General features: G+C 37.1%; 1 protein-coding gene across 9 annotated transcripts in view; it reads left to right on the top strand.

Moving 5' to 3' along the window:
• The window catches only part of LOC115222864 (epsin-2), a 114764-nt gene that overhangs the window by 11411 nt on the left and 81266 nt on the right, over positions 1–22087 (top strand). For 7 of the 9 annotated variants that reach the window (XM_029793228.2, XM_029793227.2, XM_029793220.2 and 4 more), the window contains exon 2: positions 13680–14252. In XM_029793228.2, the coding sequence (XP_029649088.1) occupies positions 13764–14252 (489 nt within the window). In that variant the 5' untranslated portion in view covers positions 13680–13763. Of the gene's footprint in view, positions 1–2622; positions 2894–13679; positions 14253–22087 lie in introns of all 9 variants that reach the window. The other 2 variants (XM_029793221.2, XM_036512073.1) reach the window with 1 other exon arrangement.

The following is a 22087-nucleotide window of genomic DNA, read 5'->3' as shown; positions in this document are numbered from 1 at the left end:
TGAGAATTACAATGAAGTTTTGAGAAAATACCAAAAAAACATTCAGTGAAAAATATAGCTTTAATGGCAAATGCCAAGAAGAGCTGTATTCTTTTAGGAGTACATAAAAGAAATATATCAGGAAGAAAAAGAATATTTGTATCTACAATTAACTTGAAAACAACTAATGTGTCTGAATTGAGTTTGCCCAGAAACATAAGAATTGGACTTCATCAGGTTGGTCAAAAATCTTGCGATCAGATTAGTCCAAATTCAATTTGTTCAGCTTCATTGATCTTTTGTTCATGTAACAGAGTGACTATACATAGAAGATTAGAATTTTACCCGGAGTGCATGAATTAGACAGTTTATCATGGGGGTGGCAACAATTTCATGGTTTTGGGACAGCATCTGGGGAAAAAAGGGATCAGTCCCAAACATGAGATCAAGGGCACCATGAGCAGTATAGCCCCTCTGGAGATCTTAGAGAGCTTTACTTTCATATGCCATAAGTCATTTGGGCCAGTCATGAATTTTTCAGTATGATGGCCTTAAGTTTGGAGACCCCCTTCGGTCACGACACAGACCATGGGATTGCACCTAGAAAGTTACCCTCCTAGACACAAGTCCGGGCGAGGTTGTTTATGGAAGACCAGCAGTCGCCCATGCATACCAGCCTCCCCTCTCCACGCCACCAGTGTTATCCAAGGGAAAGACAAAGGTCGATACAGCTTGGCACCAGTGACGTCGCAACTCATTTCTACAGCTGAGTGAACTGGAGCAACGTGAAATAAAGTGCCTTGCTCAAGAACACAACACGCAGCCCAGTCCGGGATTCGAGCTTACAACCTCACGATCGTAAGCTCGACGCTCTAACCACTGAGCCATGCAAGATTAACCATGAAATTTCACTGAAGGCAAGAAAATGTGAATGCTACAGTGACCGGAACAATTAAGTTATGGATGTGTAACCAAAAATCACCAGTTGTCAAGAGGTATTTGTTGACAAATATGCACACATAGTGCCACATAACTCTGAACCACATGATTCAAAGTGAGTTTTTAACCTCTCAGCCATGTGATGATGAAGCTTACAGATTCAGTGTCTCATATGTATGATCTGATTTTGAGATATTTCAGATTACCTAACCAAGTATTAGTATAATATGATTTCAGTCTTCTTGATCTGTTATACATACTTCCCATTTTGTTAAAGGAAAATGGCTTAAAAAATGACTTTAGCCTGTGTTCATTTTTATAGTGTTGCTTAGTCACTAATTACATTAGTCTAATTTAAAATTTTCATATTTAAACTAACAGCATTCAAATGAAGAAAAAAATAGTCTCTTTCTATTTGTATATAGTTTGAATCATCAGTAATCAATAACTGTAAATAGTTAGGATTTAATCATCAATTTACTCTCATCTTTAATCTGTGTGACGTCACTGTCACTATGTCCTTATATATACTTTTGATGTGTCAGTATCTGTTGAGTAGAGTTTGTTAACCTTTTGGTACCCCACCCTCCCCAACCAAGTGTATCATATCCTTACATCTATATATGTTTATCTAATATATGTGTAAATATGTACACAAGTGTGCATCATATTAACATTGGACTGTTAATTAATGTCTACATGTTTTGCATTAAGGGTTGAATTTTTATACAGGTCACTAGAATAACAAATGTGTGACTGGAATCTAGTGACAGATATATAAAAAACGTCAGTTCTTGTTTTGACTTCTATAAAGATCATTACCATTTTTATCTTCCTACTAGCTACACCCACCCTTATATAATACGGAGTAGCCATGTATTATCACTATAGCAAGATGCTTGTGCTTGTCCCTCTGTCATACTTTGGTCACTCAAAACCTGGTATAAAGCTACCACCTCCTCCCAAATACCCCTACCATATAGTTGTGGTCTTTTCCCTCTGTTCTTTTCTGGTCTTATGAGTAACTTTGCAACCTCACAAATGCTAGTAATTATTCATGTTGCTCCAGTTTACTCAGCTGTAGAAATGAGTTGCAGCATCACTGGTGCCAAGTCGTATCAGCCTTTGCCTTTCCCTTGGATAACATTGGTGGTGTGTAGAGGGGAGGTGACTGCTGGTCTTCCGTAAACAACCTCGCCTGGACTTGTGCCTCGGAGGGGAACTTTCTAGGTGCAATCCCTTAGTCATTCATGACTGAAGGGATTCTTTACCCATTTATATAAATATATAATATATGCATATCTCTATGTTTCAGAATTAGGGCTTTTTGATGCTTCCATCTACCAAATTCACTTACAAAGTACTGGGTGGTTTGGGGCCATAGAAGACATCTACCCAAGGTGCCATGTAGTGGGATTGAAATCAAGACTATAAGGTCATAAGTCAAACTTCTTAACTGTAGTACCATGCCTGTACCAATATTGGGAAACATGTCTTCCTTGAAACTTTAGATTTTCCTTCCCTTTGAAGCACACCCATGCATTCCATAGTGTGTGTGTGTACATTAGATTTTCCATATCACAACATATCTTCATACCTTACTTATATAGATAATGTTTTGCTGAACTGTTAACACAGATTACTACAAATTCTAGCCTTGTTGAATTCTAGTGTAGTTATACCAGATTTCAATGGTTTTTTTAGGCTTTGAGAAAGAAAACTGCCAAATGATAGGATGGATGAATCAGAAAGGCAGTTTTTCAGACTTGTCCAGCATCCCGTCAAGCTTTGAAAAACAGATGTTAAACTATTCGTGATGGTAATGATAATAAATAGTAGAGGAGTAAATGGATTTGTAGATGTTTGCTTTTCTGTTAAAAAATAAACAAAATTTTCACAAAACAGAACATTCTACCATGGTAAGAATGCATAAAGATTCTGTAGAAAGGAACCAAAACATGTATAGCATTTTCTGGTAGGTAAATTCAATTTGGACTTCTCTCTCTCTCTCTCTCTTGCTTGCTCTCATTTGCTTAACCATGTGAAATAGATATAGTGAGAAAATATCTGTTAGTGATGCAGTAGATTGATTCTTACCTTCCTTTTCATCATCATCATCATTTACTGTCTGCTTTCCATGCTGGTATGGGTTAGATGGTTGGACTGAAACTGGTAAACTGGAGGGCTGCGCCAGGTTCCAGATCTCATTTGGCATTGTCTCTATGGCCGGATGTCCTTCCTAACACCAACTCCTCCAATAGTGACATTGGCCACAGCTATGATCTTACTTGCCTTGATAGGTCTTCTTAAGCTCAACATTTCGCCAAAGGTCTCAGTCACTAGTCATCACCTCTGTGAGGTCCAACATTTGGTGGATGCTTTCTATGTGCCAGTTACGTGACACCAGCATCAGCCATGACTATGATTTCACTTGGCTTGATGGGTCTTCTCAAGCATGGCATATTGCCAAAGGTCCTGTTATTGCCTCCTTGAATCACATTGTTCAAAGATCATGCTTCACCACCTCATCCCATGTCTTCCTGGTTCTACCTCTTCCACAGGTTCCCTCCTAGTAAAGCTGCAGGTACTCTCATACAAGATACACAATGAACGTGTTCTTCAAGATTGTGTAGAAAAGTCTTATTCCTGAAATGATCAATTCCCCCCTGCTTCCCCTGGGCTGGTAGATCAACCTGGTAAAGGGGTAACAGGTTCAATAACCAACAAATCAACCTATAGCTTCTCTTGAGTCCTGTTTAACCCTTTAGCGGTCAGATTACTCTATCAAATGTGATGCATTGTTTCGAATTAATCATGCATTATCTTGTAGCTTTGACATTTCAGTGATGTGATTGCTTAGTTTTACAATGACATTGTTAGGTAGGTGTGGAAGACCAGATCTACTCAGTTTGAACATAAAACAGGAAGAACATTTTGGGCCAGATATGGCCAGTTTAAATGCTAATGGGTTAATATGTACAATTACATTTGCTCTTTTTGTGAATGAAAGATCTGAAAGTCTGAAAGATCTTTCTCAGTAAACATTAACTTTTTGGCATTTAAACTGGCCATGTTCACCCCAAAATTGTTTGGTTTTATATTCAAACCAACCAGATCTGGCCTCTTACACTTGCCCCGTGCTGTCATCACATCATCAAAATCTCTAAGCTACAATATAATGCATGATTAATTTAAAACAATGAGAATAAGCATTGCATTTGACAGAGCAATCTGAATCCTAAAGGGCTAATGGTTAGTTGATCTTCCCTTTATAGTAAAGAGATACTTCAGTCTTGAGTAACTACTCAAAGCTCAATCTCCTGCTATGGCATGAATACTTACTGCTCATTTATTTGGAATGATGCATCATCTCCAGCTTTCTTGTCACTTAAATCTGCTTTCTATCATCTGATTGGTCATTAACCCTTTAGCGTTCACATTATTCTGTCAAAAGAATCCTTATTTATTCATAAGTTTTGAATTAATCTGGCGTTATTTTGTAGCTTTGAGATTTTGATAGAGTATCTGTTAACTTTTAAAATCCTATTGTCGGGTAGGTGTGAGAGGCAAAATCTGGTCAGTTTCAACACAAAACTGGTAAAGGGTTAAATCCTCTCCTCCTGAATAAAATTTTGTTGTTGTTGTTTGGCTAGTTGGAGAAGGAAGGGTGACATTCATGACCCACTTAGGTTCATGGAGAGAAGAGGAGTAAGGAACCACATACCATGGGGCCACTACAGTAGGAAGTAGTGCATTGAAATATCAAGTTATCCATGGACTGTAGATCTGGTCTGATTACTTAGAACACAGTACTTTCTGTTAAAGGTATCCAATGACCAGATGAGAGTTAAATTGAGCAATGAAGTAGGTTTACTACACTAGTTTATCATAATACTATGTTTACTTTGGCGTCTACTCTCACTCCACAACTCTGTTTTTCCAGAACTTGTTGGTGCCAACAACCCCTTTGTTAGAAAACTTACCCATTATGAGCCAGTGAGATAGTCGCTATGTGGTAGCTTGATCTGCTTTGAATAGGAGCCAATTCCTTGAATCCCATTTCGCCATCTTTTAAGGATGCATTGGGTAATGTAGTATAAGACCCACTACATCTGTTATCTTTGAATTGTTTCAGTCATTGGACTGTGACCATGCTGGGGCATTGCCTTGAAGGGTTTAGTCGAACAAATCAACCCTAGTACTTATTCTGTTTGTCTCTCTTTGCTGAACCGCTAAGTTATGGCTATGTAAACACACTGATACCTGTTGTCAAGTGGTTGTATGGACAAATACATCACAAAGATACACACATACACATAATGGACTTCTTTCTGTTTCCATCTACCAAATCCACTCTCAAGGCTTTTGTCAGCCTGGTGCAGTAGTAGAAGACACTTGATCAAAGTGCTGCAGAATGGGACGGAACACAAGACCACATGGTTAGGAAACAGGCTTTTCAACCACACAATCATACCTGCACCTATGAACAAAACAAGAAAGTCTGTTTGGTTAAGTTTGTAATGTCTTTGATCATTAGGTTTGTTCAATACTGGCTGACCTGGGGTTATACTATTGCTTACTCATTACACTTGCCTCTTTATTATTTCTCCTTCTGTTATGCTTCTCTCATTAATTAAAATACATGAATTATCATACTCATCATTGTTTAATTCTGAGTAACACTTGCCTTATGTACTTCCTTCACTTCTCTTCTATAATTATGTATTATACAGTATCATGCGTTATCCTCCATCTCTAATTTCTATGATTTAAACAATACTAAATTCGCCAATCCCTGATTGTGCACAGTAGCCCTTCCCCCAAAGACAAGAAAATCATAAAAATGAATCTCAATGTCTCTTTGTGTACTGTACATATTCGGTGCCTCAACCTTGTCCTTAAATGATAGTATAGCGGTTTGTTGTCTGATAACATTTAACATATGCCTGTATATACATAATGTTCTCCTTGACCTGTTTATACCTAAACGGATAAAGTCATTGACTGGGTACATGAAGGACACTCACAATTGGTTGTTTTTCTGACTTAATGTAAAAAAGTGGCATAGCCAGCATCCAACATGACGGTAATTTTTCTTTCCTTTTTAAAAGTTCTTTTTTTCTTGCTTTTAGTTAAAATGAACGTTCTCCGTTCTAATGTGATTTGTCAATAGTTCGTATAAGTGAACATTATGAGAAACTTATTTAAATAATTTATTTCCACTATTAGCCTTTTTATTACTATATGTCGAATGAAAATGTAGATCGTTTCAGTTTTAATTTGAAAATAATTGGAAATTTGGAAAAAAATATCTCTCTTAGTAAGCTTGCATTTTTCCTGCTCTTTGTATTCTTAGTTCAAATTCCACTGAGGTCAACTTTGCTTTTCAACCAGTGTTGGTGTGTTTATGCCCCTGTAACTTAGTGGTTTGGCAAAGAGACTGATAGAATAAGTAATGGGCTTAAAAACACAAAAACAGTAAGTACTGGGGTCGATTCATTTGATTAAAAATTCTTCAGTGTGGTGCCCCAGCATGGCCACAGTCTAATGACTAAAACCATTAGAAGGTAATCCAACACCATTGCAAGCGATGGTGGAGACAAACACAGTACAAAGACACACACACATATGATGGACTTTTTCACAGATTCCATGTACTGAATTCACTCATAAGGCGTTCGTTGGCCTTGGGCTATAGTAGAAAACACTTGCCCAAGATGCTGGGCAATGGGACTGAATTCAAAAGCATATGGTTTGCAAAGTGAGTTCCCGAACCTCACAGCCAGTATATCTTATACTTACCTCGGCAAGCTGTAGTGTCATTGTATAATCCATGCATGTTTGTTATGTACCTTGTTGGTTTTCTTATGAGCAACACTTCACTTAGCTTAGTTATGTCCTGTGATGGTGAAAGAGAAGCCACGTTGATGATTCGACCATCACTATTACTCTTAATTCCAATACTCTTTTCGTGTTGCACTGTGCTGTTTCATCAGAAAACCACATGAAATATTATTTGCCTGAAGAGGGTGGCATTATTAAGGACAGTATTAGTGGGGTTTCCTATAAGACTTGAAACCTGAGATCACAGTCTTTGAGTTTTGTCTATGAATCATAATTTTTTGTAAGTTAGTAAGCAGAATGCACTGAAGTCATAGTCAAGTTTGAAAATAAGTCTTGAATAAATAAGAAAAAAGTGTTTTGGATTACTGACTCCATGTGTTAAAACTATTTCATGATACATTTTTTTTTATATTTAAAAACTATTTTCTTTCTTTAGTTTAAAAACTATTTCCTTTCTTCAGTTTTTGGGAGATAGTTTAAATAAATTAATAAGAATGTATTACGGTTATTGTTGTTTTTTTTTTGTGAATAAGCATAGGCATGGTTGAGTGGTAAGAAGTTTGCTTCCCAACCACATGGTTTCAGGTTCCATCCCAATGCATGGCACCTTGGGCAAGTATCTTCTACTGTAGCTTCAAACTGAGGAAAGCCTTGTAAGTGAATTTGGTAGATCAAAAAGAAGTCCATTGTGTGTTGCCGATTTTTTTTTTTTCCCCCCTCCTTCCTTTTCCTTTGGACTTTGATATGTTTCCTGTTTCTGAAGATGAACTTTGCTCGAAATGTAAAACAACCACTCTTTTCCTTCTCTGTGTGTCTTATTAATACTCTGTATGTGCTACATCCTCACGTTGTTGTTGTTTTATTTCTTGTCTTTTCCTCTATTTTTTGAATTACACACACACACACACACACACATATATAGGTAAAAAATTAAGGAGTGCGGGGGTTACATAACTAATATTTTCAAGATTAAATAAAAAGACAACAAACGGAAAATATGACCTACTTATATATATATAATTAAAAAATAACAATTATATATATATATATATAATTTAAAAAATGTGTAGTAAATGAACATATACTAAATACACAGACAGACAGAAAACACAGAAGGTCACCAATTCTTCATCAGTTATCGGTCAGAGAGTCAATGTGTGTGTGTGTATGTGTGTATTTGTACACATACATATGTATATATGCACATGTGTTACTGTCGACTTGCCTTGCATGATAGTTGTAAGTACATATCACTGCCATGCAAGCAGTGTTCTTCATCTCCAATCATCAGAGATGCGTCTTGTTACCGGGAAACATTACCTCACTCGATAACAGGAAGGGCATCTGACTGTAGAAAATCAACCTCAACAAACTCTGTCCAATCCATGCTAGCTTGGAAAAGTGGATTTTATAATGCTGCTGAGGAGGATAATGAACTTGTGAGAGCTTAACATAGAACAGTAAGGTACTGAACTAGTTACAACAGGGGTTATCAATCATTTTTTATCTACAGACCCCTTTGAATACTATTTTATTCTGATGGACCCTCATATCCATTCAATGTTTAAAAACTAGTTTTATAGAAATGGTTTTCAAATTTATTTTGTTTTTCACACATTAACATGTGTAGGTTGATTTTTAGGGGTCCTTCAAATTCTATTGTGGATCCCTAATTTACTATTTATTTTGTTATATGGACTCCCAAAAATCTTATATAGACTCTTAGGGGCCATTTGGACTCCAGTTGAGAACCACTGAGTTATAGTGATGCATTCAGTCTAGTGTCTGGTTGTCTTGGTTACTTCCACTGCCATCAAGATAGTAAATATTAGTGAAATGTAATCTAGTTTGGCCTATATCTTGCTTATTTTTTAGTAACGTTAATTTGATCATTTCCAGGAATATTCCTTTCGAAAACATCCGTTATATAACATTTCAAGTGTAACCTATACTAAATATCATGTGGGTTTGCTTGCTCTACTTGTGCTGTTCCTAAAGTTGTATTATTTTCCTCTCATCAGCACCCAAATATGTTCGAATTTCTCAGAATTCACTGCAACTGTACTGAACATTTTACCCAATCGTTATTGCATTCTGGAACTCCTTTACTCTTCCTACTGCTTTTTAAATTGAGTTGGGTCATCAGGGCACCTCTGAAACGCTTACTAACGAGACATTCATGTTAATTCCACAGTGCTGCTGCTTCGTTTAGTTTCTCTGTATTGAGTTGATGATTATTTACAGGGAAATATGCATTTAGCCATTTGAGAGATGAGTGTCTTGGTGAGCTGTGTGGTAAGAACTTGATTCCCAGTCACATGGTTTTGGGTTCAGTGGTACAATCACATGGTTTTGGGTTCAGTGGCAAGTGTCTTCTTCTATAGCCTTGGGCCAACCAAAGCCTTGTAAGTGGATTTGGTATATCGGAACTGAAAGAAGCCTGCCGGATGTGAGTGTGTGTGTGTCGATGTACAGAGTGGTCCAAAAGTAGGTTTACAGTTATTTAACCATCTCTTTTGTGTTCATATATTAACAGTTTAGATATTAATTATAAAAAAATATGAAACCATTATTCTATGCTAATTTAGTTAATTTTGTCGAGCTCCATTTTCAGTTTGTAAGATAGAAATTTAAATGTAATGTTTTAAAAGAAATTTAAAATGCCTGCGTGATAACTGTAAACCTACTTTTGGGCCACCCTATATATATATACACACACATATGGCTTAGTGGTTAAGGTTTCCAGCTAATGATTGTAAGGTTGTGAGTTTGCGTCCCAGCAGCACATTGTAGCTTTGAGCAAGACATTTTATTTCACATTGGTCCACTCCACTCAGTTGGCAAAAATGAGTAGTACTTGTATTTCCAAGGGCCATCCTTGTTACATTCTGTGTCACACTAAATATTCCTGAGAACTATATTTGAGGGTCCACATGTCTGCGGAAACTTCAACCACTTGCATGTTAATTTTATAAGTAGGCTGTTCTACTGATTGGATCAACTAGAACATTCATTCTAACTGAAGGAATGCCAATCACACACACACGAGATAATCAGGTAATCATCTCAGCAGCACTTCATGCAGAAACCTGGCTAGCAAAGTGTTTGAATAGCAACATAAAGGTTACACCTTTTGATTAACTAAAGAATGATTACTTTGTACTGTGGTCAATTATTAAAGAAGCACTCTGCCAATCCAAGGAATCCATATCAAATTGAAGAAAAGAGTCTGTGTGTATATAGATATATACTCCAATGTGGCCACAACCTTAGGGCTGAAATGTACACACACTGGTATTTATTGTTGTGAGTTCTAATTCCGCCGAGGTCGACTTTGCCTTTCATCCTTTCGGGGTCGATAAATTAAGTACCACTTACGCACTGGGGTCGATGTAATTGACTTAATACCTATGTCTGTCCTTGTTTGTCTGCTCTGTGTTTAGCCCCTTGTGGGTAATAAAGAAATAGGTATTTATTGCTAAGGTTTTAATTTAAAGTGTTAATAAGTACTAATTTGGGGAGCTATTAATTTATCTCTTCATATTCTTGGGGGGTTAATGTTCATCATAAATATTGAATTAAAGTGAGATTCATGGCTGTTTTAAACAGCAGTTGAATTTGTTTTGGGGATGAGGTGGGGTGGCTAATGAATTATCTATGAAGCGAGATGCTTGTGGAGAATGAGTAATGACAAATGCTTTGTACTGTACTTGGTATCACGGTTCCCTGACGAGTCCCATCAATTAATCTGTTGTTTTTTTTTTGTACCAAATTTATATATATATATAGATGCAAGTGTATCTGTGTATTAAGAAGCTTGCTTCCTAACCACATGATTCCAGGTCAGGTTCCTCAGGTTGGCCAAAGCCTTGAGTGGATTTGGTCAAGCACTGGGGTCAATATAAATGATTTACCCTCTCTCCCCAAACTTGCCGGCCTCGTGTCAAAATTTGAAACCAATTAGGTTAATTGATACTCAAAATTTAAAACCAATTAGGTTGATTGATACTGAAAGAAGGGGAAAAAGGTTTAGAGTGAGGGCATAACATTTTAAAATACTACTGTGGACCCAATTTTGCATGAGTGGACCACCCCTAAGATCTTATATGGACCATAAGGGGTGATATGGACTCTGGTTGAAACCCACTGAATTATGTTTTTAATGACAACAGAATGATGCAGGAGTGTCCGGTTATATGTGGGTGTGCATGCATGCATGAGGACACATGTGTATGTAGCATATATGCATATATTTGTGTGCAAATGTGTGTATGTATAAGAGGTATGGGCAGTGCATTTGTCTTTGGTTGGTAAGATTAGCAATGTCTCTCTCTCTTTCTCTGAGTGTGTGTGTATGCATTTGCATGTACTTACATATGTGTGTGGCATAGGTTAAATGTGTATGTGGGTGCATGCGTGTGCCATGATTGATCAACATTGCTTTGGTTGATAAGCAAATTCTTTTTATAGTAGAGTGCTGTTAATATGAAACCAATGTTTTCATTTGAAAGTAATCGCAATTATTTGCTTGTTCAGTTATTCAAACTACAATTGGCTAATTGTGAATACATTTTCATGAAACCATTGATATTGTATTAACAGCACTCAACTCTTAAAAAGATACTCACTCACACAGACAGATACACACACGTATATATGCCTGTATCTATCTTCTTTAAATCCAGCAATTTAGTCTTAGGCTATGTATATATGTGTGTGTGTATATATATATATATATATATACGTAAATGTCAAATGATGCAAATGAGTGCTCAACACTGCATTCTTTCTTCCCTTCACTTATTTCAGTCATGACTTGCGGCCATGCTGGAGCACCACCTGTAGTCGAACAAATCGACCCCAGGACTTATTCTTTGTAAGCTTAGTACTTACTCTGTCGTTCTCTTTTTGCTGAACTGCTAAGTGACGGGGATGCAAATACACCAACATCAGTCGTCAAGCGATGGTGGGGGAGGCAAACATAGATGCAAATACAATCATATATATATATATATATATATATATATATAATATATATATATATATATACACATACACACACACACATGTATATATGTATATACAATGGTGGCCAAGGTGCCGCGCAGTGGGACTGAACCCTGAACCATGTATATATATATATATATATCATCATCATCATCGTTTAGCGTCCGCTTTCCATGCTAGCATGGGTTGGACTGTTCAACTGCAGTCTGGGAAGCCAGAAGACTGCACCAGGCCCAGTCTGATCTGGCAATGTTTCTATGGCTGGATGCCCTTCCTAACGCCAACCACTCCGTGAGTGTAGTGGGTGCCACCAGCACAGGTGCCAGACAAGGCTGGCAAATGGCCACGGTCGGATGGTGGTTTTTACGTGCCACCGGCACGGGGGCTAGGCGAGGCTGACAATGGCCACGATCAGATGGTGCTTTTTAAGTGCCACCGGCATGAGGCCAGTCGGGGCGGCACTGGAAACAGCCATGTTTGGATGGTTCTCTTACGTATATATATATAAAATCTGGTCTTGAAGTATCAGAGTTGAAGAAAATGAAATATTGTCATATAACTAAGAAATTCTAACTAGTGAGTGTTGTTTAAACTCATGGTCCTGATCAAGAGAATCTTTCTGATCAGCCATTCTTGCTATAACCATTTCACCTTCTTATGAGTATCTTGGACATTTTGTAATGTGTCCATTTTTTTTAAAGATAGCAATGTGTGGTTGTAGGGTGATAGGACTACTCTTTCTAGGCAGCTCAGTGCTCGCATAATTTCCCCTCATTGGCCCACCCGTTTTGCTAAGATTAGCAGGCAATGTTCAACCAGGATATTTTGTGATATCTAAAACAAACTGACTGACTGCACCCTGGACTACAGAATTAGTTTGACTTCTGGGGGGTAAATACCTTCTCTTAGCTACGATTCCCCCCCAGCTTACAAACACATATGAAAGGAGATTCATTTACATTTGTCTTATCTATTTTTTAAGTTAATTTACTGCACACTTGAGCAAAGTTCTGCTTGAAAGTCCATGGATCTGCCTCCAATTGATTAGTATTTGCTTATGATGATTGTGTTGATGATACGTTAACATAATACCAGAATGAGGAATGCTCTACAGCTTATTAACATAACATTTTTCTCTGAGTCATATAGGATTTCAAATACCATTTTTTCAATATATATCATTGGAATAATTTTATGAGATCATTTTGTATATTTTAAGGCATAATTTAGGTGCGGGCATGGCTGTGTGGTTAAGAAGCTTCTTAACCAAGTGGTCCTAGGTTCAGACCTTCTGTGCAACCCCTGGGGCAAGTGTCTTATTATTACTCTGGGCTAGCCAAAATGCTATCCGATGGGGGATGAAGGAAGCAGCTGCACTTGTGTGTGTGTGTGTGTGTAGTTATATGTATGTATGTATGCATGTGTGCATGAACTGTTGTCTTGACATCCTGTGAGGATTGTAAATGAGCATCACTGTCATACAAGCGAGGTTGTTCATTTCCAGTCTTTCATGAAAACATGTCTGGCCATGGAGTAATATTACCTTGCTTGGGAACAGGTGAGGATTGACAGGAGGCAGGGTATCTGGCCTTAGAAAATCTCTCTCAACAAATTTTGTCTGACTTAGGCAAACATGGAACAGTGGGCGTTGTCTGTTAATGATAATGATTTTTTTTGTTTTTTTTTTCTTTGGAATCAAAGCTATTTTCATTTTTGACTTGTAGAAAGTTGGATGGTAAAAATTTTGTATAATCATGAAAGGTTTAACTACTTTGATATTTTAGCATTTCTCAGTATTTTCTCAATTATTTCTCAGAATAAGGTTTAATCTAATTCTTTTCCAAAATTTTGCTTTGATAGGCAATGTTAATATTTGATTAATTTATTTTTCTTCTTTGTTTTCCTCCCAGGTGTAAAAGAAATGATGGAATATTGAGATATTCATAGTAGCTTTTTAATAGCAGTGTTGTGGCTCTGGTCTTGAGAAAAGAAAAATGCCAACCATTCGACGAACAATTAAAAATGTTGTTTGGAATTACTCAGATGCCCAGATCAAAGTTCGGGAAGCGACATCAAATGACCCATGGGGACCTTCAAGTACACTGATGTCTGAGATAGCCGATCTAACTTACAATGTTGTTGCCTTCACAGAAATTATGCAAATGATCTGGAAGCGGTTAAACGATCATGGGAAGAACTGGAGACATGTTTATAAATCTTTAGTGCTATTGGATTATATTATTAAAACTGGGAGTGAAAAGGTAGCTCAGCAGTGTAAAGAAAATGTTTATGCAATTCAGACTTTAAAAGACTTTCAATATACTGAGGACAACAAAGACCAAGGTATGAATGTACGAGAGAAAGCCAAACAATTAGTTTCACTTTTGAAAGACGATGAACGACTACGAAATGAACGTGCAAAAGCATTGAAAGCTAAAGAAAGATTTGCACAAAATGCCATGGGTATTGGAAGTAATAATAAGGTAAGGAGACCATTTGCTGGTTATTTTCTTCATGTATTTCTTTTCTGAGTTTTACAGAAGTAGTACTGTTTCAAATCAAAGATTTTCTTCAGAAATTGAAGAAAACTTTTGTAATACATTAGTAAATCTGTAAATCTCTCAAATGAAATAATCACTCTCCATTCGTGGATTGAGTCCTTTATATCTAATAGATCTTCTTGATCTTTGGATTAATTAAAGAAATATGTATCAAGCTGCTGATATTAAAATGTTAAACACTAAAGGTATACAAATTAGTGTCGCCAGTTCTCTATTGCTACTAGATTTAATGAGCATATAAACAGAATGGTTACTTGTTTCTCTGGGATTGGGCAAGTGATGTAGACACCTGATGAGATCCCAATAAGGGTCAACAGTTGATTAAGGCTCTTTATCATTTTTTTCAGTCTACAGAGAAATTGGTAAAATTGATGTTTGTATATCTATTACATAGGCTTACATATATATTTAATGTATATGTGAATAAGATGACTGAATTATCTGAAATGTTTTGCTGCTTCAGTTTAGAATTCTTTGTTCCAAAATAACAAAGTAAAAAAAAAAAAGGTACAAAATATAACAATCAAATTTGATGATTAAATGAAGCTATCATAGCTTCTATCTACTTGTCTTTATTTCTGTGCAATAGGTGTGAACTCATCTTATGAGATGAATTTGAGAATGAAACAAAATTTCCATAAAATGAAGTACCTTCTGGAAAAACAGACAAAACACTCTGTTTCATATTAACCTATGATTCAAAGATAAATCAATAGATACATTTTATGTGTGTTAAAGCAGAAAAATATTGCTCTGTCATCTTGTAATACATGTCAGGGAAATGAATGTGTGTCTGTCTAAGATTTTCTGCAAAATAACTTTAGACAACAAACTTACTGAGTTGATGGTTTCAGTTGAGTAGTAAATTCATAGTAGTTAGTAACACTCAAGAATCACTAAAGCTTCTGTTTGTTTATTTTATTAGATTGGTTTAGAGGTATGGTTTGTGCCCATGGCCTCTCAATATCAGGGTTCAAACATTGAAACTGATGTGGTTAATCTTTCTTGTGAGTAATTGGTTCAAATTGATGACTGCAAGAAAAACATAGGTAAGGATGGGATGGAATTCCAGAGAGTTGAGGTTCTGGGAAGGAAAGACTTAGTATACTGCTTAGTACAGGTCCTTGAAGAGTCAGCACATAAGTGATGGCTGGAGGGTAGTTGAATTGACATGATAATCTCTGTTTGGAGGTTGTAGGAGAGCAGTTATCTTTTGAGGAACAGAGGCCAACATAGAAACAGTATAAAATGCGAAGCAAGAGGAAACAGCATCTTTGTTGGTCAGTGTGTATTGACAAGTGGCTTTATGAACAATGTGTTGTGTGGCCTTTTCTGTTTTGGATTTTAAATTTCTGGTGGGAGGCTGTGAGCTGATACGTGCATGCACACAGTTCTTTGTTAGAAAAGTGATGTTGCCATCTGATGTTCTCACTGGTTCTCAGGACTCTACTATCAAAGCCATCAATCCTCCTTAATGTCTCTCCCCCATCACAATACCTTAGTAATATGGGGTATGATTGGATTTGCTATACTCCCTCAGTGAACTTCACTGTTTGGCTAGCCATCACTTCTGCTCTTCCAGATCACTCATTACTAATATCCAGAACACTCTTACCATTGAGTATTTCTACAATTATCCATCACTTGCTTTCTCTATGATTTCTGTCTCTCTTTCCTCTGTCACAATCTGTCATTTTTAACTCTTTTATTACACTCTACCATCACTATCTCTCTTACTTTACTTCTTCCAGCATTGTCTCTCCCATTTCCCCCTTCTCTTCTACACAGTTATTCTGTGTCTTCCATCACAATCTCCCTTCTTTGTCCTTTATACGTTTGCTCATCTTTTGCAATTAGCCTCTCTTCTACCCACTCTGTTGCTCTTGTGGCTTTGTACAAATGGGGACAGTAAAGAGTGGTGAGATCTTCTTTGGTCTTGCAAGGTACAAAGCAACTTCAATAGAGCAGATTCCATGATTAAATTGCACTCAGTACACTCTGCAAAGTGGTTGAATGAATGGAAACCACTTAGGATGAAAGTCCTCTTTAATTTTACCTTGTTGAAGACATGGCAGCTTCTGTAGTGCTGGTGCCATATTAAAATTCATTCCCATACACTCAGTAAAATGGTTGACATAATGAAGGGCATTTAGCTGCAGAAGCCCTGCCAAAATAAAATTTATGATCAAGATGTCCCTCAACTTATCTAGAAGGTTATTAACTCTGAATAAGAACTGTGAAGACCACTCCAACCCATGACAGCATAGAAAGCAAGCATGCAATGATGATGAGGATAGTACAAATCTTATTGATACATTCTATTCTCCCATTTCAGTGACTGCCATCAGCCTTATGAATCAACTATACAAGACGCACAGCTGATGTGATCTGATAGTTGTTAGTTGTAATATTAGTAATTGAAACGCAGTGAGCTGGCATGCTGGGTGAAATGCTTAGCAGTATTTCGCCTGTCTTTGTGTTCTGAGTTTAAATTCCACCGAGGTTGACTTTGCCTTTCATCCTTTTGAGGTCAATAAATTAAATACCTATTTCTTTATTACCCACAAGGGGCTAAACACAGAGGGGACAAACAAGGACAGACATAGGTATTAAGTCGATTACATCGACCCCAGTGCGTAACTGGTACTTAATTTATCGACCCCGAAAGGATGAAAGGCAAAGTCGACCTCGGCGGAATTTGAACTCACAACGTAACGACAGACGAAATACCGCTAAGCATTTCGCCCGGCGCGCTAACGTTTCTGCCAGCTCGCCGCCTTTCAATAAATTAAATACCAGTTGCGTACTGGGGTCGATCTAATCGACTGGCACCCTTCCCCAAAATTTCAGGCCTTGTGCCTAGAAGTAGAAAATAATATTAGTAATTGAAGAGTGTACTGTCAGCTGACAACTGCTTAGTGAGTTATAATGAAACTAAGACCAAAATACACATGTCTGTCTCTCTATCTCTCTCTCTCTCTTACTATCTCTATGGTCTCACATATATATTAAGTTAGCATTTACATTTTGATATTATGTTGAATTCTTGTTATTAATTAATGGAGTCTATTAATGATCTGACAAACCTTTTGTTTTGTTCTTTTTTTTTGCTATTCTAGTCTCTAGTATAACTGAATAAACGAGAAGTAGCAGATGGATGGCTCAATAGAACTGACTTTTTAGTTGGTGCTAGATTAATATATTTTTCTCATAGGACAACTAACCTACACTTGTAACACTTCCTCTGCATTCAAACTGTGTCAGTATTAGAATTAGCTGAATTAACTCTAAACAGTCTATTGTAGCCTTGCTTTACAACCCACATTTTCTCTTCTCTTTAAAATATCAGAATAAAATATTTACTCACTTTTATTATTACTTTCATGTGAAATATAAGTATAATATTTTCTCAAGAATTATGCAGTTGATCTCTATTTAAATTGAGACAAGACGCTTAGTGGTCACGCGACTAAGGTGTTATTGCTAATGTTATTGGCAATGAGGACACCAGTCAAAAGCTTGTTTAATTTAGATAAGGACATTGCTGTTGTACTTAGGCTCTCTTAAGTAAGCCACATTATTTCACTTGCTCCAGTCTATCTAAAAATACATTCTAAGAAGAAAGCAGCTTGCACGCATAAAATAAAAACTGCCCTGTCAGTCCAGATGTATGAAGTCTGGTTTGATTTCAAGGTAGCAATAAGAGAAAACATGTCATGTTAAAATGAATGTAAAAGTGTTAAAGTAATAATTTAAACAAACATTCTTTTAAATACTGGATGGGCACAGGCATGGCTGCCCAACCATGTGGTCTTGGGTTCAGTCCCACTGTATGGCACCTTGGGCAAATGTCTGCTACAGTAGCCCCTGGTTGAATACAGCCTTGTGAGTGAATATGGTAGATGGGAACTGAAAGATTCCCATCATATTTGTGTGTGTGTGTGTGAGAGAGACCTTGTCTAGACACCAAATGATGGCTGTTAAATGAACATCACTGTCATACAAGTGGTGGTGGTCATTTCCAGTTTTCTGCAAAAACATGTCCAACTGTGGTGAAATATTACCTTAATTAGAAACAAGTGAGGGTTGGTGATAGGAAGGGCATCTGACCATAGAAAATCTACCTCAACAAAATCCCTCGGACCTCTACAAACATGGAAAAGTGTATGTTAAATAAAAAAATAGATAGTATAGTCATGGTATCCTATGCCAGTGGCACGTAAAAACACCCGTTACACTCTCAGAGTGGTTGGTGGTAGGAAGGGCATCCGGCCGTACAAACCATACCAACTCAGACTGGATCCTGATGCAGTCCCTCAACTTACTGGCCCTGGTCAAACCATCCAACCCATGTCAGTATGGACATTGAATGATGATGAATAATGGCAAAGATTAGTTTCTTTTTGTTGGATTTTTTCCTGAAAGGAATAAGATGTAGGAGATTGTAAATGTATCCTTGTTAGAATTGATGAAGAGTATTTCTGTAATACAATCAGTTGTTCTATTTAATCCTTGAATAATAGTGTAAAGTTGAGGAGTGTTTCACAGAGGAGTGTTACACGTACCCTTAACATAATCCTCCTGATAGGATTGGCATGTTGGATGGTCTTTGAATTTACTGATACAGTCATTCTAATGAGCATCTCTATAGTTTCCACCTTCCCAACTTCACTTGGCTATGATAGAAGAGTGACGGCATGTGGCTTAGTGGTTAGGGCGTTGGACTCGTGATCATAAGATTGTGGTTTTGATTCCTGGACTAAGTGATGTGTTGTGTTCTTGAGCAAAATACTTCATTTCACATTGGTCCAGTCCACTAACCTGGCAGAAACGAGTAATCTTGCGACAGATCGGCATCCCATCCAGGTGGGGAATATGTATGCTACTGAAATCAGGAAACTGGCCCTTATGAGCCTGGCGTGGCTTGAGAAGGAAACATTTATGATAGGAGAAGAATAGAAGATACTTGTACTGTAGAATTTGAACCTGAGATCTCATTACTAAGTGAACTTCTTAATCATTCTGCCTGCTCTTTCCGTGTATGTGTGTGTGTTAATAAATTCTAAGGTGGTGGGCTGGTAGAATCACTACTACTCTAGACAAAATGCTTAGCAGCGTTTCTTCTGGTTCATTATGTTCTGAGTTCAAATGCTACTGAGGTCAACTTTACCTTTCATTTTTTCACAGTTGATAAAATAATTACTTATTGAGTACTGGGGTCAATGTAATCAACTTAACCTTCTCCCTTCAAAATTGCTGGCCTTGTGCCAAAATTGGAAAGGATTAGTACTTTTTACATTGGATTTCTGTCCATTTCTGTGGATGATAGGTGTGGAATGAAGAACAAGCAAAGCTTTTAAAATAAGCAGTCACATCATCAAAATTTCAAAGCTATGGTGAACTGTTTTCCATTCCTGACCCAAAGGGAATTGAGGCTATGTAGAATAAGGTATTCTGTCTGGAAATCTGGAAATTCAATAAAAAAAAAAACAACCGTGTATCTGATTTGAACTATCAACTCATGTGCTCATAGTCAAGTATTATATCCAGTAGACCATCTTTCTCTCTCTTGATTGTAATTGCATTCTTCATGTAACAGAGCTGCTTTAGGAAATATATATTATAAGTAAACGGCAGTTGTTTAGTCTCAGGCTCGTCCTGAATTTGCAGATCTGTATCTAAAGTATTCCAGCCATAAACATCCACTCTTTTTTCTTCTTTCTTTTTCTTCTTCCTTGAGAGCATAGAATATTTAGTACTATGTTATTCAAAGTGATATACAGGAGATTTGGGGTACTATTTCTAGCGAACTGAGCAAACATGTAGAGGCTTTCTTATTGTCTCAAGGTGAGCAGTGTAACACTGTTATGGTAACATCAGTGTTGAGTGAGATCAAAATGGAAAATCATCTTTGAGAAATAACTGCACTACACCCTTGAAGAGGTCTTTTATAGCCATTTTGCTATGTCAGTCTGTTGCTTCACATTTTTCTACCAATTTTCTTTTCCCTTTCTTATCTCCTGTTCTTTTTCCTTTTTTTCTACTTCCTCCTTTCCTCTTGCTCCCCCCTCCTGCTTCTCTTTAGATATTTTAGTTTTAAGACTAAGTGATCTCTTGCCTATGAATGAAAGAACAATCTCATTTCAACTTAAGTTTGTACATTTTGGCTTCTGGGGAGGCAAAGAGCTAAGAATTCTAGGTTAACCCTTTCGATATCAACCTGTCCAAGACTGCCCTTGGCTCTATGATAATAACTTGCTGAATTTAAAGTGATCTAAATGAAAATCGCCCACCAACAAAATTTTGTGTTAATTTATGCTCCAAACATGGCCTAATAATGACAGTTATTTTAATGAATTCTTCATTATTTTAAAAATTAATTGAAACAAAGACATTGAATTTTAACAGAAATATGGAATGAAAAGGTTATGCTAGAATGAAAAGAGACAGTTTTTTGTCTTTTGAGATGAGGATGGGTTGACAAATTATCAAGAGTTATTGTTTTGATTGTTGTATTTGCACTAAATCAGACTTGATTGGGCTATAATGTATGATCAGATATGTTCTAGTCCTGACCATCCCATCTTTATCCAACATAATGTATATAGGAGTGGAGGCACATGGTTTAGTGGTTAGATGTGTTGGACTCATAGTCATAAGACTGTGGTTTTGATTCCTGGAACGGGCAATATGTGTTCTTGAGCAAAACACCTCATTTCACGCTGCTTCAGTTCACTCAGCTGACAAAAATGAGTAATCCTGTGGCAGGTTAGCGTCCTGTCCAAGTGGGGAATATATACGCCACTGAAACCAGGAAACCGGCCCTAATGAGCCTGGCATGGTTTAAGAAGGATCTTCATCCATTTTGTCCTAATGTATATAGGACTATATTATCCAGTGTGTTTACTCTTCCTTTAAGGTGATAGGGAATGATTTGAGGTAGATTTTTGCTATTAATTCTTGGAAGTCAAGCAACTGTCTCAAGGAGCAAAGCAAAAATCATGTGAGAAGCTGTTCGACTTGTCAGTTGGTCTTTAGAAATTCAAATCGTACATTGTTTGTGTGTTATTTACTTAGTAACAGAGTGTAGGAGGGTAAATTTCTCAGGGTTGGACATGAAAAATGGGATTGGGTGGATGAAAAATTGGGTCACTTTGAATGGGTATGCATGTGTGTGTATCTCTCTCTCTCTCTCTTAGCAAGAAATATATAATAACAATACTATACAATAAAGTCTATTTGCCAATCCAAAGTGGCATGACTTTTTAGCCCCGGGAAAACATAGACTTCACTGTACAGTACTGTTACTACATATTTCTTGCTCAGGGATTTAAAACTAGTTGTTTTTCTCTTTACGAGATCAGTGACTGTGTGTCGCTTTAAAAGTATATATTGTGCGCAAGAGCGAGTGGCTGCTATTTCTAGCTGGCAGTTGTCCTGTACCAATGAAGGGAAATTACCTAGAAACCATTGGTCTACAGGTTTCGCTATGGCTAGAAAGTCTGTTTGACCCATGCAAACTTGGAAAAGCGGACATTAAAATGATGATGATGCTACAAAGCAGAGGGGACTGTTTAGCCTTAAGACAATCTCTTTATAACCAGCAGCATGGTAAAATGTACCCAGTTTGTGGCAAGAGTGTGAGACATACCAGTCTGTGTCAGAATAGAAAAACAGATGTATGTTGATGATGATGGTTGACTGGGCTTTTAAGTATTATTATCTTATCTAGGGACACAATGCATACTCAAACTATT

This window comes from Octopus sinensis, linkage group LG21, assembly GCF_006345805.1.
Source record: "Octopus sinensis linkage group LG21, ASM634580v1, whole genome shotgun sequence".
NCBI lineage: Eukaryota > Metazoa > Mollusca > Cephalopoda > Octopoda > Octopodidae > Octopus > Octopus sinensis.
The sequence above is the reverse complement of the archived record's forward strand: the minus strand, read 5'-3'. Positions and strand labels throughout refer to the sequence as shown.